The sequence below is a fragment of the Protomyctophum bolini genome (assembly GCF_963924005.1).
Source record: "Protomyctophum bolini genome assembly, chromosome: 15".
Lineage (NCBI taxonomy): Eukaryota > Metazoa > Chordata > Actinopteri > Myctophiformes > Myctophidae > Protomyctophum > Protomyctophum bolini.
In genome coordinates this window covers 37,117,177-37,129,676 of record NC_137876.1, presented here as the reverse complement: position 1 = coordinate 37,129,676, position 12,500 = coordinate 37,117,177, and the positions used below count along the sequence as shown (strand labels likewise).

The following is a 12,500-nucleotide window of genomic DNA, read 5'->3' as shown; positions in this document are numbered from 1 at the left end:
GTTTACATTCAATCCTCCAGCATGCAGGGTCTGGCCACAATAAGCCACTGGTCAAATGTGGTGATGTCACAAGTTTAGTCAAATAAAGGCAATAGCTCATCTTGTGCACACAATGATTTACTGTGTTTATCATTTGAGATGGGAGCTCTGCAATGCTGTCTTGGTGCTGTGTGCAGAGTGCACAAATAGGCCCTCGCTCGGCAACACAATCCAACTCTGCCTTCCCGTGTTCACCCACAGCCAGCCGGGCCTGAGGCTGGACCGGGGCTGGTGAACCGTGGAATTTCTCAGCTTTCGAGGTGTTCTAATTCAACTAGCTCCCCTCTCCTCGCTGACTGGCTATGTTTGGACACACACACACACGCACACGCACCCGCACCCGCACCCGCACCCCCCTCATCAAAATGGTGTATAGTTAGTTGAGTTGGAGCGGTCTGTCTTTTCCAGACAATTGTTTTGTGATGGTGGGATGTCTGGTCGTACATTTCCTATTTGATTAGTGTTCAGAGGCCGGGCCCTGTTGGCAGGCATACCTAATCACCACCACGGCTAGAAAGAGAGTGAGAGAGCGGGAGGCTGTGCTCACTTGTTGCGTCTCCCACCCTCCTTCCCCTTAAATGTTTGAAAGTACTGTTGCAGACAACTATAATGACAAGTTGTTATAATAATGACAATGTTAGATGGATGATTATTTTAGTACAATGAGATAAGTATGTTGATCCAAATTTGAAGGCAATACATATACTGTCACAGCACATAGTGTACGTATACTGAAATGTTAGAAATTAGTACCAGTATGTACTAGAACATATTGTTTTTACAATCTCTATTTCATGATAAAAACTTTTATTTTTAACTTTTTTATTTTTTTACCATTTGAACCCTAGCATCTTTATTCTGATGGGAACATTCACCAAAAATACCATTATGACGCATTGTGACCTTGTAGAGCAGCTATTTTTGTAATACAAAGCCGACCCTGGTCAACTAATTATTAGTTCACTAAGGGGTTTAAGTGGATAGCTCCAGAGAAAGTTCTGAATGATTCACACAATAACTCAAATGCTCCCTCTTAAAACAATTAATTAAGGACTCTTTATATTGTGGGTGTTGTAAACATGCAGCCATTGAATAGATGTGCACCTATACACTTAAAACGTCTTACTTTTCTAAAACGACTGTGTATAATTACGTGTTCAACTCCAACAAAAATGCACAAAGAGGTTTTTAACGGCTGATGCAGTGTGGCAAGATGTGTCTTGAAATGTCAGCTAGCTTTGTGATTTATGATCCTGTATGTTTCTGGTGTGTCAGCAATTTGGGACATGTTCAGCACAGGATCTCTCCGGCTGCTCCTCGGAGCGGCAGGGTATGCATGCACGCACACACACACACACACACACACACACACACACACACACACACACACACTCATTCTCAGCCTGCCTCACACTGTACCAGTACACCGGCAGATTTCCTCCCCCCTCCCTCATAGGTTCCAGGGGAATTTGAGGAAAATTCAATGATGCCGCTAAATCAATTTTATTTGAAATTCCTAGGGATGTAGGCAGAGAGAGGAGTGAAGGAGGGGTGAGATTGTGCTGTGCTGGGCCAGGCAGGTGTGTGTAAATGAGAAAGGGGGGACAGCAGCGATGGAGATGTGCAGCCCCCCCCCCCCCCCCCCCCCAGCTCTCCTGTGGCCTGCCGGTAGTACAAGCCACCCCCCCATATTGTCTCCTGCTTTTATATTAATTACAACTTGTATTATCAGCCGCCACTCGCTAACCCCAACAAATAGAAAAGGCTGCCCCAAGAGACTGCGCTTCCTTTGTATCTTATTTTCCATCTAGTCCTATTGTGCTGTCTTCGCGTGAATGTGCACGTGTGGTGTGTGCGTGGGCGCGCGGGTGTGTGTGTGTGTGTGTGTGTGTGTGTGTGCTTGTGTGTGCGTGTGTGTGCATGCGTGCGTGCGTGTGCGCGTGTGCGTGCGCACATGACAATGTAGGGGTGTTTGCGTCCTCCTTATGGTAACAGTGCTCTTTAACACAATTAGTGGAGAGGATGGAGAAAACCATGTTTGACTCCTAATTATGCTCAGCTTCAGGGAATAGTCACATGGGCAGAAGGCTTTTCTTTTCTTTTTGCCTCAGCTTCTTTTTTTTAGGGCTTCTTCTTCTGTAGTTTGAAGACGTCTATTTGGATCGCATGTTTTTTTTTCTCCCCACAGCTTATTTGAACTTTAACAGACCCAGGGGGCTATGACAAAGAGAGAGAGAGAGAGAGAGTGTGTGTGTATGTGTGTGTGAGAGAGAGTGTGAGTGTGAGTGTGAGTGTGTGTGTGTGTGTGTGTGTGTGTGCGCGCGCGTGCGTGCGTGCATATACGTGCATGTGTGCATGCTGCGTCCGTGCGTTAGGAGGTACGGTGTCTGATGATGCACACTCCATACTGTAGGTTGGAGAGGTCCACTAAATTATTCATAGGGAAGAAAGGCTGTTGCTTTTGTCGCCTTGTTGAGTGCGGAAAGTTAACGCCATTGTTGATATTTGTTGTCTTGTTCTGGACACATGGTTATGGATGAGAGGTGTGCCAACTGTATAAAAGGGGCATGAAATATCTCCTGTATGTGACCTATAGTATAGGTAGCCATTGGGTTGTTAAAGGCCATATACATAGCCATGGCACAGTCCTTTTTGACCATATAAGAGGCAAACTTAACATAAGCCAAGCCAATCTACATCCACGATAGTTTCCAGTCAACCCCGTAGAGTAGCAAATCATGGCAAAATGTAATTCCCTTTAACACCATTAGCTGAGGTGTCTTTGAATTTAATTTAGTGCAAGAGCCATTAAAAATGACACATTACTCTGCAATGATAGCTAAATTAAGTCCTATCGATTCAGCAGTTGCATTAAAGCCATGCTGTGGCATTAGTTAGCAAGTGAGTGAGAGAGAGAGAGAGAGAGAGAGAAAGAGAGTGAAAGAGAGAGAGAGAGAGAGAGAGAGAGAGAGAGCTTGCAGTCTTTCAGGTCTGTCTCACTGGAAGTGGGTGTCTCATTGTGAGGAAGTAGAAACCAGTCATTTTCTTCCCTTGGAACAACAACAGCTCGTTCTGAGTGCAATGGGCCCAGCTCTGCCTAAATACATAATATACTCTGGTAGTTTGGCCTTTTCAACCCTCTTGCCCTCTCTCACTCACTTATTCTCTGTCCTTGTCAACCTCCCCTCCACCGCTTCATGACATTCAGTATTGAGGCATAATGAATGTGTTCTGAGAGGGTCCATGTGCTTTTCTCACGTTAGTGATGTCTCCAGGCATGGTAGTATAAGCCAGTGATACTCAACCTCAGGCCCGCGGGCCACATCAGGCCCGCAGGACCATTATGACTGGCCCACCAATGAAAATCTAAAAAAAAGAAGAAAAGAAAATCTGGAAAATGAAATAAAAATAAATAAATCTGAATGAAGTTATCTTTAAATACATTATTATAAGTAATACTATTAGAGTTGTACTATTACTCGAACGAAAATAAAAGCTTGGGGGGGGGGGGGGGGGGGGGAGATGCAATGCAAATGAAAGACATATACTGTGTATCCCTATTCCCTGACATAATTTTATAGCTAAACGGACAGAATTCTATTTTATTTGAATGATGAAACCCAGCTGCCATTAATAGTTGGAAATGGAAATGGAAATTGCGGAAATTGCAGAAATGGAAATTGCGGAAATTGTAATTGCGGAAATGGTGGAAATGGAAATTGCGGAAATTGAGGAAATGCGGAAATGGAAATTGCGGAAATTGCGGAAATGGAAATTGAGGAAATTGCGGAATTTTTTTTCATTCAAGGTCATAGCTGGGTAATCTATTTTCAGGCAAATTGTGTTTATTGTATTTTATTTTACTCAGCCATAACAATTTATTTTCTGTTAACCAACTTGCTGGCTGGCAGGCAGGCAGACAGCTACTCATAGACAGGCAGACAGACAGACAGACAGCTACTCATGGAGAATTGGACAGGCAGGCAGTCAGACAGCTACTCATAGACAGGCAGACAGACAGCTACTCATGGAGAATTGGACAGGCAGGCAGCTACTCATGGACAATTGGACAGGCAGGAAGGCAGACAGCTACTCATAGACAGACAGACAGCTACTCATGCATGGACAATTGGACAGGCAGGAAGGCAGACAGCTACTCATAGACAGACAGACAGCTACTCATAGACAATTGGGCAGGCAGTCAGACAGCTACTCATAGACAGGCAGACAGACAGCTACTCATGGAGAATTGGACAGGCAGGCAGACAGCTACTCATGGACAATTGGACAGGCAGGAAGGCAGACAGCTACTCATAGACAGACAGACAGCTACTCATGGACAATTGGACAGGCAGGAAGGCAGACAGCTACTCATAGACAGACAGACAGCTACTCATAGACAATTGGGCAGGCAGGCAGACAGCTACTCATAGACAGACAGACAGCTACTCATGGACAATTGGACAGGCAGGAAGGCAGACAGCTACTCATAGACAGGCAGACAGACAGCTACTCATGGACAATTAGGCAGGCAGGCAGACAGCTACTCATAGACAGGCAGACAGACAGCTACTCATGGACAATTAGGCTGGCAGGCAGACAGCTACTCAGACAGGCAGACAGACAGCTACTCATGGACAATGTGTGCATGCACATTGTACTTTGATACATTTTGCGAAAATAAAGCAATTGAAAGAGAGAAGTTATCAAGTATCATTAATGTCGTAATTTTATCTACTGGCCCCTGGCCCCTTGCCATTTTTGTAATGTGGCCCACAGGTAAATCTATTTGAGTATCCCTGGTATAAGCTATACACCAAATGGACATTTGCCATGAACAGAGGTCTGCAAACCCATGAAGTGTAACCATGTGCCATTGATCAATAGCCCAGGTGGTGAACACATCACAAATTGTCCATCCCACTTGAAGGAGGGATGCCTTTTCTGCCCCTCTTCACTCTGGAGGGCTAAACCCACGCGGGCGCTATTGTTTGGCCTGTCTCCTCACCCCTTCTTCTGGGGTAATTCTCTGAGTTCTTTATCTGATTGCCATCCGGTGAACAGCTGACGCAGAGAGGGTCTGGAGTGGAGCGGAGGGGCTAGAAGGGCCTTGTGTTTTCCTGTCTGCTGTTTTCAGCTCTGAGCTCCTTCCCCGAAAAACTTAGCAGATAAAAGGGCCTCGCTTGTAGGCATAGCAGCAGCAGCCATCGCCTCCGCAGCAGAAGCAACAGCAGCGCATAAGGACCGGGAGCACCCAGGGGAGCCAGGCAGCCGCTTGTCTTATGCTAGCCTCGCTTTGCCGTGCAACAAAAGCTCCACTTCTCTCCAGGCTCTATGCTGTCTGTCCTCGTCCATAACAGCTCACTCTGTCTGGGGCACCGACACAGGCAGGAAGGCAGGCAGGCAGGGAGGCAGGCAGGCAGGCTCCTCTCTGGCGGGAGTTGAGGGAAAATAGTTCATCGGAACGGCACTGAAGTTGGGACAAAATGGTAAAAAAAAAAAAAAAAAGTCTCCTCCTTGGAATATTCTGCGGGGTATAGGCTACATTTTCCCTCCTCTTTCATATATACAGTATATACTGATGTATGTGTTTGTGTGCATTTGAGGGAGAAGAAGAAGAAGAAGAAAAAAGTCAAAGCGGGGACTGAGAAGTGGGCTGAGGTTTGTGGGAAGCCTTGGTGCAGGCCTGTGTTTGTTTGGCTTGGGCTTGGCTCAAGGGGGCCGCTGCTTGCGGGGCCCCAGACAACGCTGGGCTCACGTTAGCCAACATTTTGTCATCATGCTCAGGTGACAAGTTAAATTGGGATAGACTAGCTAGGGCTGAGTGCTGTGAATGTGCATGTGTGTCAAGTATTGGGTGTACAACTGTACATCAGTACTGTGTGAGAGTGTGTGTGTGTGTGTGTGTGTGTGTGTGTGTGTTTGCTCGCGCGCGGGGGTCCGTGCGTGCGTGCGTGTGTGTAATGGATGACGTGGTCAGTCTGTCTCTCTGGCATGAATGGCAGAGGAAATTCCACCTCTAGCCTGCCTTCGTGTGCCACTGATAAAGCCTTTCCTGTACAGTAGAAATCCTGTTTCATTGCGCTGACCAGCACGACACTGGGAATGACCAGGAAAGAGAGACAGACAGACAGACAGAGAGAGAGAGAGAGAGAGAGAGAGAGAGAGCAGGATAGTGAGGCGAGGAGAATCAGAAGATATAGGAGAGGAAAGTCAACTTAAAAGCTACATACTTGTATTCTTCGGTTGTAGATAATTGTATACTTTCAAGTGTTTAAGCACGTGTGTGTGTGTGTGTGTGTGTGTGTGTGTGTGTGTGTGTGTGTGTGTGTGCGCGCGCACGAGACTGTGCAAGCATGTGTGCATGCATGCGATTTTGCGTATGAGTTCAATGTGTATTTTTACCTAATGCTTTACAATGACATAATTGTGTGTGTGTGTGTGTGTGTGTGGGCGTGTACACATTTCTGCCAGATTAGCAGGAGAATCACTGTCATATCTTATTTTCATTTTGACAGTGGTAATGATTAATGGCGGTTGTGGTGTGTTTAGACTTTTTACCTCTATATTTCTCACTTGACACGGAAGTCTCAATTGGCTACGGTATAAACTAACCCGACGGGGCGCTGCCATATGTGTTTAGACAATTCCTCTCAAGCGCCCTGCCTTGCAACGCTCAAAATCAGACACCACATTAGCCAGGGCTGCGTTTTGCTCTTATGTATTAATGAAACAGTTTGATTACAGTGTTTAGACTTAATGCTAGCTGCTTCAGTGCATTAAGGCCCTTTCTCCTCGCCGTTTGATTGCACGCTGGCATTGTTGATTGTGGCGCTGGAGGGGAAACGTGGATCGGAGCTCTCTGCCTTTTTGCTTGCAGAATGTAATGTGGCCAAGGACCCTCACAGTGCCTGTAGACTCTTACAGATGTCACTCTCACGTTTCCAACATACTCATGTGGTCTTACTCTCTCTCTTTCTCTCTCTCAACCCCCCCCCCCCCCCCCCCCCCCCACACACACACACACACTCCTTCCTGCTCTCTCCGCTCCTGGTTTGTGGTTTGGATGGGGAATGTGGATGGATGGATGGATGGATGGATGGATGGATGGATCCCTCTCTCGCTTTCTCTCTTTTCAAAACCCCAGAACCCAGCTTCCTGGAGAGACCACGATGACGCCACCTCCACACACTCGGCCGGCACGCCAGGGCCCTCCAGCGGGGGACATGCTTCACAGAGCGGCGACAACAGCAGCGAACAAGGTGAGCCAGAACGTGATGTGCACAAAATCACACAAACGCATGCTGACACGTGGGCACACAGACAGACCCGATGCACACTTAAACATGGGGATTATACACGAATGCACACATGCACATATTTATACAGGCACACATCCATAGAGGATATATTAATCATCATGCAGTGGGGTTTTGTTTGAGTTGCCAACACACCACTTTAGCCGTGTCTATTATGAGAGTTACAGTGAATTAACGGGACATCATCTACCATACAATCTAAATACTTTCAAATGTACAATCCCTTTTGCACATTCATGTAAACATATTGCCACACCACATAGGCTTATCCACCGTTACACTCACACCCAAATACATAAGTAGCATCCACTGTAATATACTAGCTTATTGTAGGGCCTTCCAAATTACAGCTATTTAAGGCCAGGGTTGAACAACACTCAGAAAAGCTGGTGATTAATAGGATATTTCTGCCAGTTCTCGCTTGCATTTAAAACATATTAACTTTGCTAGCTCAACAGCCCATAATTACGGCTCAGCTGGGCTTGTGTTATTTATCTAGCTACCAAAACCTGCCAGAGAAAAATAATGCATTTAAAATAATTGCAACTTACTGCAGTTAACTGTGCAAATCAGTCCATAATACGGGCATTTAACAGACTGCATGCAAACTATAGATGTTGACATTCACATTGTCAATGACCTTTGGGATTTGTTTTGTGTTTAGAGGCTGTACACAAACATAGTGAGAGAAGAGACTCTAGACCTTACTGAATAATGTAGTTATCAAAGCCCTAACTACTGTACAACCTTAACTAAAACAACTTTGTTGATCAACTCTTGGCCTTTCCTATCTCGTCTTCCTTGCGTTTTGAATACTCTCTCTGGTGAGACAGAGATCTCCTTTCACTGGCGGAAGTGTTTGTGTTATTGTGTATGTGCGGGTGCGCGTGTATGTGTATTTCCGTCTTATCTCTGGCTGTGTCCAGGGTTTTGTATCACGCTGTACAGGCGTACACACACACACACACACACACACACACAAGCTGGAATTTTAACTGGATGCACTTGTCATGTTCAATCAAGGCTATCGTTTTGTCGATAAGTAATCAAAGTTATCGATGGAATGTGTGTTCTGTGGTGGGGCCATTTTAATCATTCTCAGTAGCAGCAGTTGGGAGCTTCTGGGCCATTAATGACCACAGACTGAGGGCCACAGCAGACCTCTGTGGTTGGCTGTGTCAGGACTAGTTGGATCACATGTTGCTCTCAGCCTCGGCCGAGGTAGGTGGCGTTAACGAAGGCTCACATGGTGATTGTGTGTCGTGTGCACGTACTGTATGTGCGCAATAAACCATAGCGAGGTGGAGCCCTAACCATTAAACCTAAAGTCAAGCCTCACACACTTTTAAGGAAAAGAAAGGATAACAGCTGACGGTGATGTTTTTGATTTGGCAAACTGACCCCGTCCCCCCACATTCAATACAAAGAAGGTAACATGGAAGATAGCAACTGCAAGAGAAACATAGAAGAGAGGAGGGAGGGGGGGGGGGGGGGGGGGGGTGAGAGAAAGAAATGCACTGCCTATTGATTATCTTACACACATAAGTACAAGTGACCTGTAATCCACAGAGCACTTATCGACTCCCCTCCCCACCGTATCCAGTAACAGTGAATCAATACGGGCCAAAGACAGTTACGGTATGGCACTGTGTACTGGGCCAAGGCAGACCGGGCCTAGATCAGGACTAGACTCAGGCCTGGCCTGTGTACTGGGCCAAGGCAGACCAGGCCTAGATCAGGACTAGACTCAGGCCTGGCCTGTGTACTGGGCCAAGGCAGACCAGGCCTAGATCAGGACTAGACTCAGGCCTGGCCTGTGTACTGGGCCAAGGCAGACCAGGCCTAGATCAGGACTAGACTCAGGCCTGGCCTGTGTACTGGGCCAAGGCAGACCGGGCCTAGATCAGGACTAGACTCAGGCCTGGCCTGTGTACTGGGCCAAGGCAGACCGGGCCTAGATCAGGACTAGACTCAGGCCTGGCCTGTGTACTGGGCCAAGGCAGACCGGGCCTAGATCAGGACTAGACTCAGGCCTGGCCTGTGTACTGGGCCAAGGCAGACCGGGCCTAGATCAGGACTAGACTCAGGCCTGGCCTGTGTACTGGGCCAAGGCAGACCGGGCCTAGATCAGGACTAGACTCAGGCCTGGCCTAACACCAAACGAGGATCTACAAGTAGACAGAGTAGACACTGCATGATCTGCATGTCCACCACCCAGCTGGAAGCCTTGTGTGACCCAGAAACACATCGGGCGGAGGCAAGGGTACAGGAAAGATGACAGGGAAAATGTACCCCTTTCAACCTGGCATCCTTATTTTGGTTATATTTTGGGTGAAAATGTTCACAAAGATTTTCAAATTTAGTTTTTCAAAAAGTACCCAATCTACAAGTTCACAGTACGATGTAATGAACGTGTGACGAGATATATAATATGTCTTATATGGTTAATAACAAAGGGGGAGAGACCACAACATGGAGGTAAACAAGGATGAAAAGTGTTGGAATACAAAAGAAAGTAAAGAGTGTGAACGTGCGTGCGTGCGTAAGACGGAGAGAGAGAGAGAGGTAGAGAAAGAGAGAGGGGCATCTGATTTAATGGTCTAATGAGGCCGTCCTCCAGTCAGTTGTTTTGCGTGAGGCGTGCTCTGACCTTTCGCTCCGCTTGGGAGCCCCGCCGCCTCATTTTTCACATTCTTGCAATTACGTTAACGCTTCAAGCGCTCGCTGACTCCCGACTCTGGCCCTTCCACTCTGACAGCCACCACCCCACCCCACCACCCCACCTCCTCCTTTCTTACTCTCCTCATCTTCTCCAATCCACTCCACTCCACGCATGAACTGCTGTCTTATCTCAATACGTTTGCACATAAAAGCTGTACTGTAGCTCACACCGTCGAAGCCCACGGCTCACGAGAAAGTGAAATGTGTGCTTCACTTCAGTAATGGGGTCTTTAACAGCTTGGCCCCTGTTAAAAGGGGTGACGGTGTGGATCCGTTGCGGTGGACAGAATGGATGGGTAAGAGACAGAGAGCGGGGGGAGCTTGCACCGTTTGGGTGGGTGGGGAAGAGATGCCTCACACAGGCATGAGTGGTCTTTAGCATTTTGGGGTTCTCCATCTGTAATAAATAAAACTATAACAGCATACAAACAACAAATGGTATTTTCTCAGACCATGTGGAGATGGGTGCATCAGGTAACAGTTTGACTGTCTATATCAGACCCTTTTGACTCCACTCCAGGATTTGAAACTTTTCATTGATACAGAACACAAAGTGTGTTGGAAAAGAGACTGACAGACAGATCATTTAGATTCCACTCGATGTTAGCAAAGTCCCCCTTTGACAACATGTGCTAACTGTTAGAGAAAATACAATAGCATAAAGTATAGCATATAGCGTATATACGGTATCGAATGCCTCTCCCTAAAAAAAACGATGTTATAGCACTGCGCACGCAGGACTCGTGAACTGTGAACAAAATTCACATTCACAATTTGCATCTCGAGCATCAAGCTTTTACACTGAACCTGTGCCAGACAACTATTTAACCAGTGAGAGAATAAGTGTAGCCCCTCTCTGGAAGAATAACTTATTGTCAAGCTATAAAGCAAGGTGAAGCATGCTCATGGCTGTCAGTGGAGATTTCCAGTTAAGGTTTTGACACAAGCTATAGGGCTGCAGCACAATAACTCAGGCCTTGCTAACACTCCTCACCTCTCCTCCTTAATGCCCCCTCAGAATTTGAAATTATGAATTATCACCTTCAGGGCAAATTCTGCACTCTCACTTACTGACTCGTAAGAGAATGACTCCCTATGTTTGAGCTGAATAAACAGAACATTGGTGGTGAAGAGGAGGGTTGGTTCAGAACCCATTCTGACCTGAGATCAGATTCATACGAGGTTTCCACTGGACACACACTGGTCTGATGAACCCATTCTGACCTGAGATCAGATTCTAAAAATGTCAGTCGCTCTTCGAATTTTTCAAAAATAGCAGACCTACAAGCTCGTATCGCGCCACTCGGTGGCGCGATATGAGCTTGTAGATCTGCTATTTTTCTATAGCTAAAGCATAACATGATGCCAACACCAAAATGGGTGCCCGGTCAGAATGGGTTAAGAGTATCTCTTTTTATGTAGCGCTCACCAACACACAATAACATGGCTCTGCTCTGCACATGGATATATGACGAATGCACAACTTTATTTTGTCAATGAACACTAGTGTTCAACACAATTATCTTTATGGCATCAATCCAATGCAAAAATAGTGATAGAATGCATAGATGTTGGTAGCAGCATAGGTATAATACATTAACAACACATTTATTAATGGCCTTATCTGGAGACTTCAGCGAGATAAACTTGCCTTCAAAGATAGTGCTCATGTCCAAGCAGGCGTCCTTAATCTGTTAAACACCCCAAAGTGGGTGTGAGCCATGTGATGAAATAAAATGCTACACGTCCTGGCCATGCACACCAAAACACAGAAGAAGCAACTGCATTTGTGCAGTACAGTAAGTACAGTAAAGCCCCACTGCTGATTCAACAAGGTAGAGAACCCTTAGTCTGTGTGTATGTTTGTGCACGCGCGTTTGCACGTGCATGCCTCATCTCCAGTCCACCCCTGTAATTATTAGCTATGCATGACAACCAAATCCACATTGACATCTTGAGTGTTGAGCAAAAGGCCTTTCTGTAGGATTTCCCCTTTCTAGCTGAGAAAGGGCTCAACAGAAGAGAGGAGCGAGCATTTTGTAAATTTTCTCAGCAATTGAACGATCCCCATGCTCTGCGGATATAGACAGACTCCCCAGAGAGACTTAGAGAGAGGCAGAGATGGAGAGAAAGAGAGAGTGAGTGTTTCGGCTCAGACACGCTACCCTTGATGGTGGGGTGGTGTTTCCCCACCATGCATGCGTTTGCATGCACAAGTGTGTGTGTGTTTGGAGTGTGTTGAGCTTAGCTCCCTTGGTCCCGGCCAGGGGCCCCTTTCGACAGGGACTTTGTGGTTGAGCATGCCAGAGGGTGGTCATTCCTGTTGGGGACACTCGCGACTCCCTGCTCCAATCGTGAAAGCACGAGCACGAACAAGGTTTCAGGAACAGTTTCCGGACATTTTTCACAATTAATGTTTGT

General features: G+C 46.5%; 1 protein-coding gene across 6 annotated transcripts in view; it reads left to right on the top strand.

Moving 5' to 3' along the window:
* The window catches only part of meis2a (Meis homeobox 2a), a 101,001-nt gene that overhangs the window by 8,248 nt on the left and 80,253 nt on the right, over positions 1-12,500 (top strand). For all 6 annotated transcript variants that reach the window (XM_080783510.1, XM_080783511.1, XM_080783508.1 and 3 more), the window contains one exon: positions 7,187-7,301. In XM_080783510.1, the coding sequence (XP_080639636.1) occupies positions 7,187-7,301 (115 nt within the window). The remainder of the gene's footprint in view (positions 1-7,186; positions 7,302-12,500) is intronic.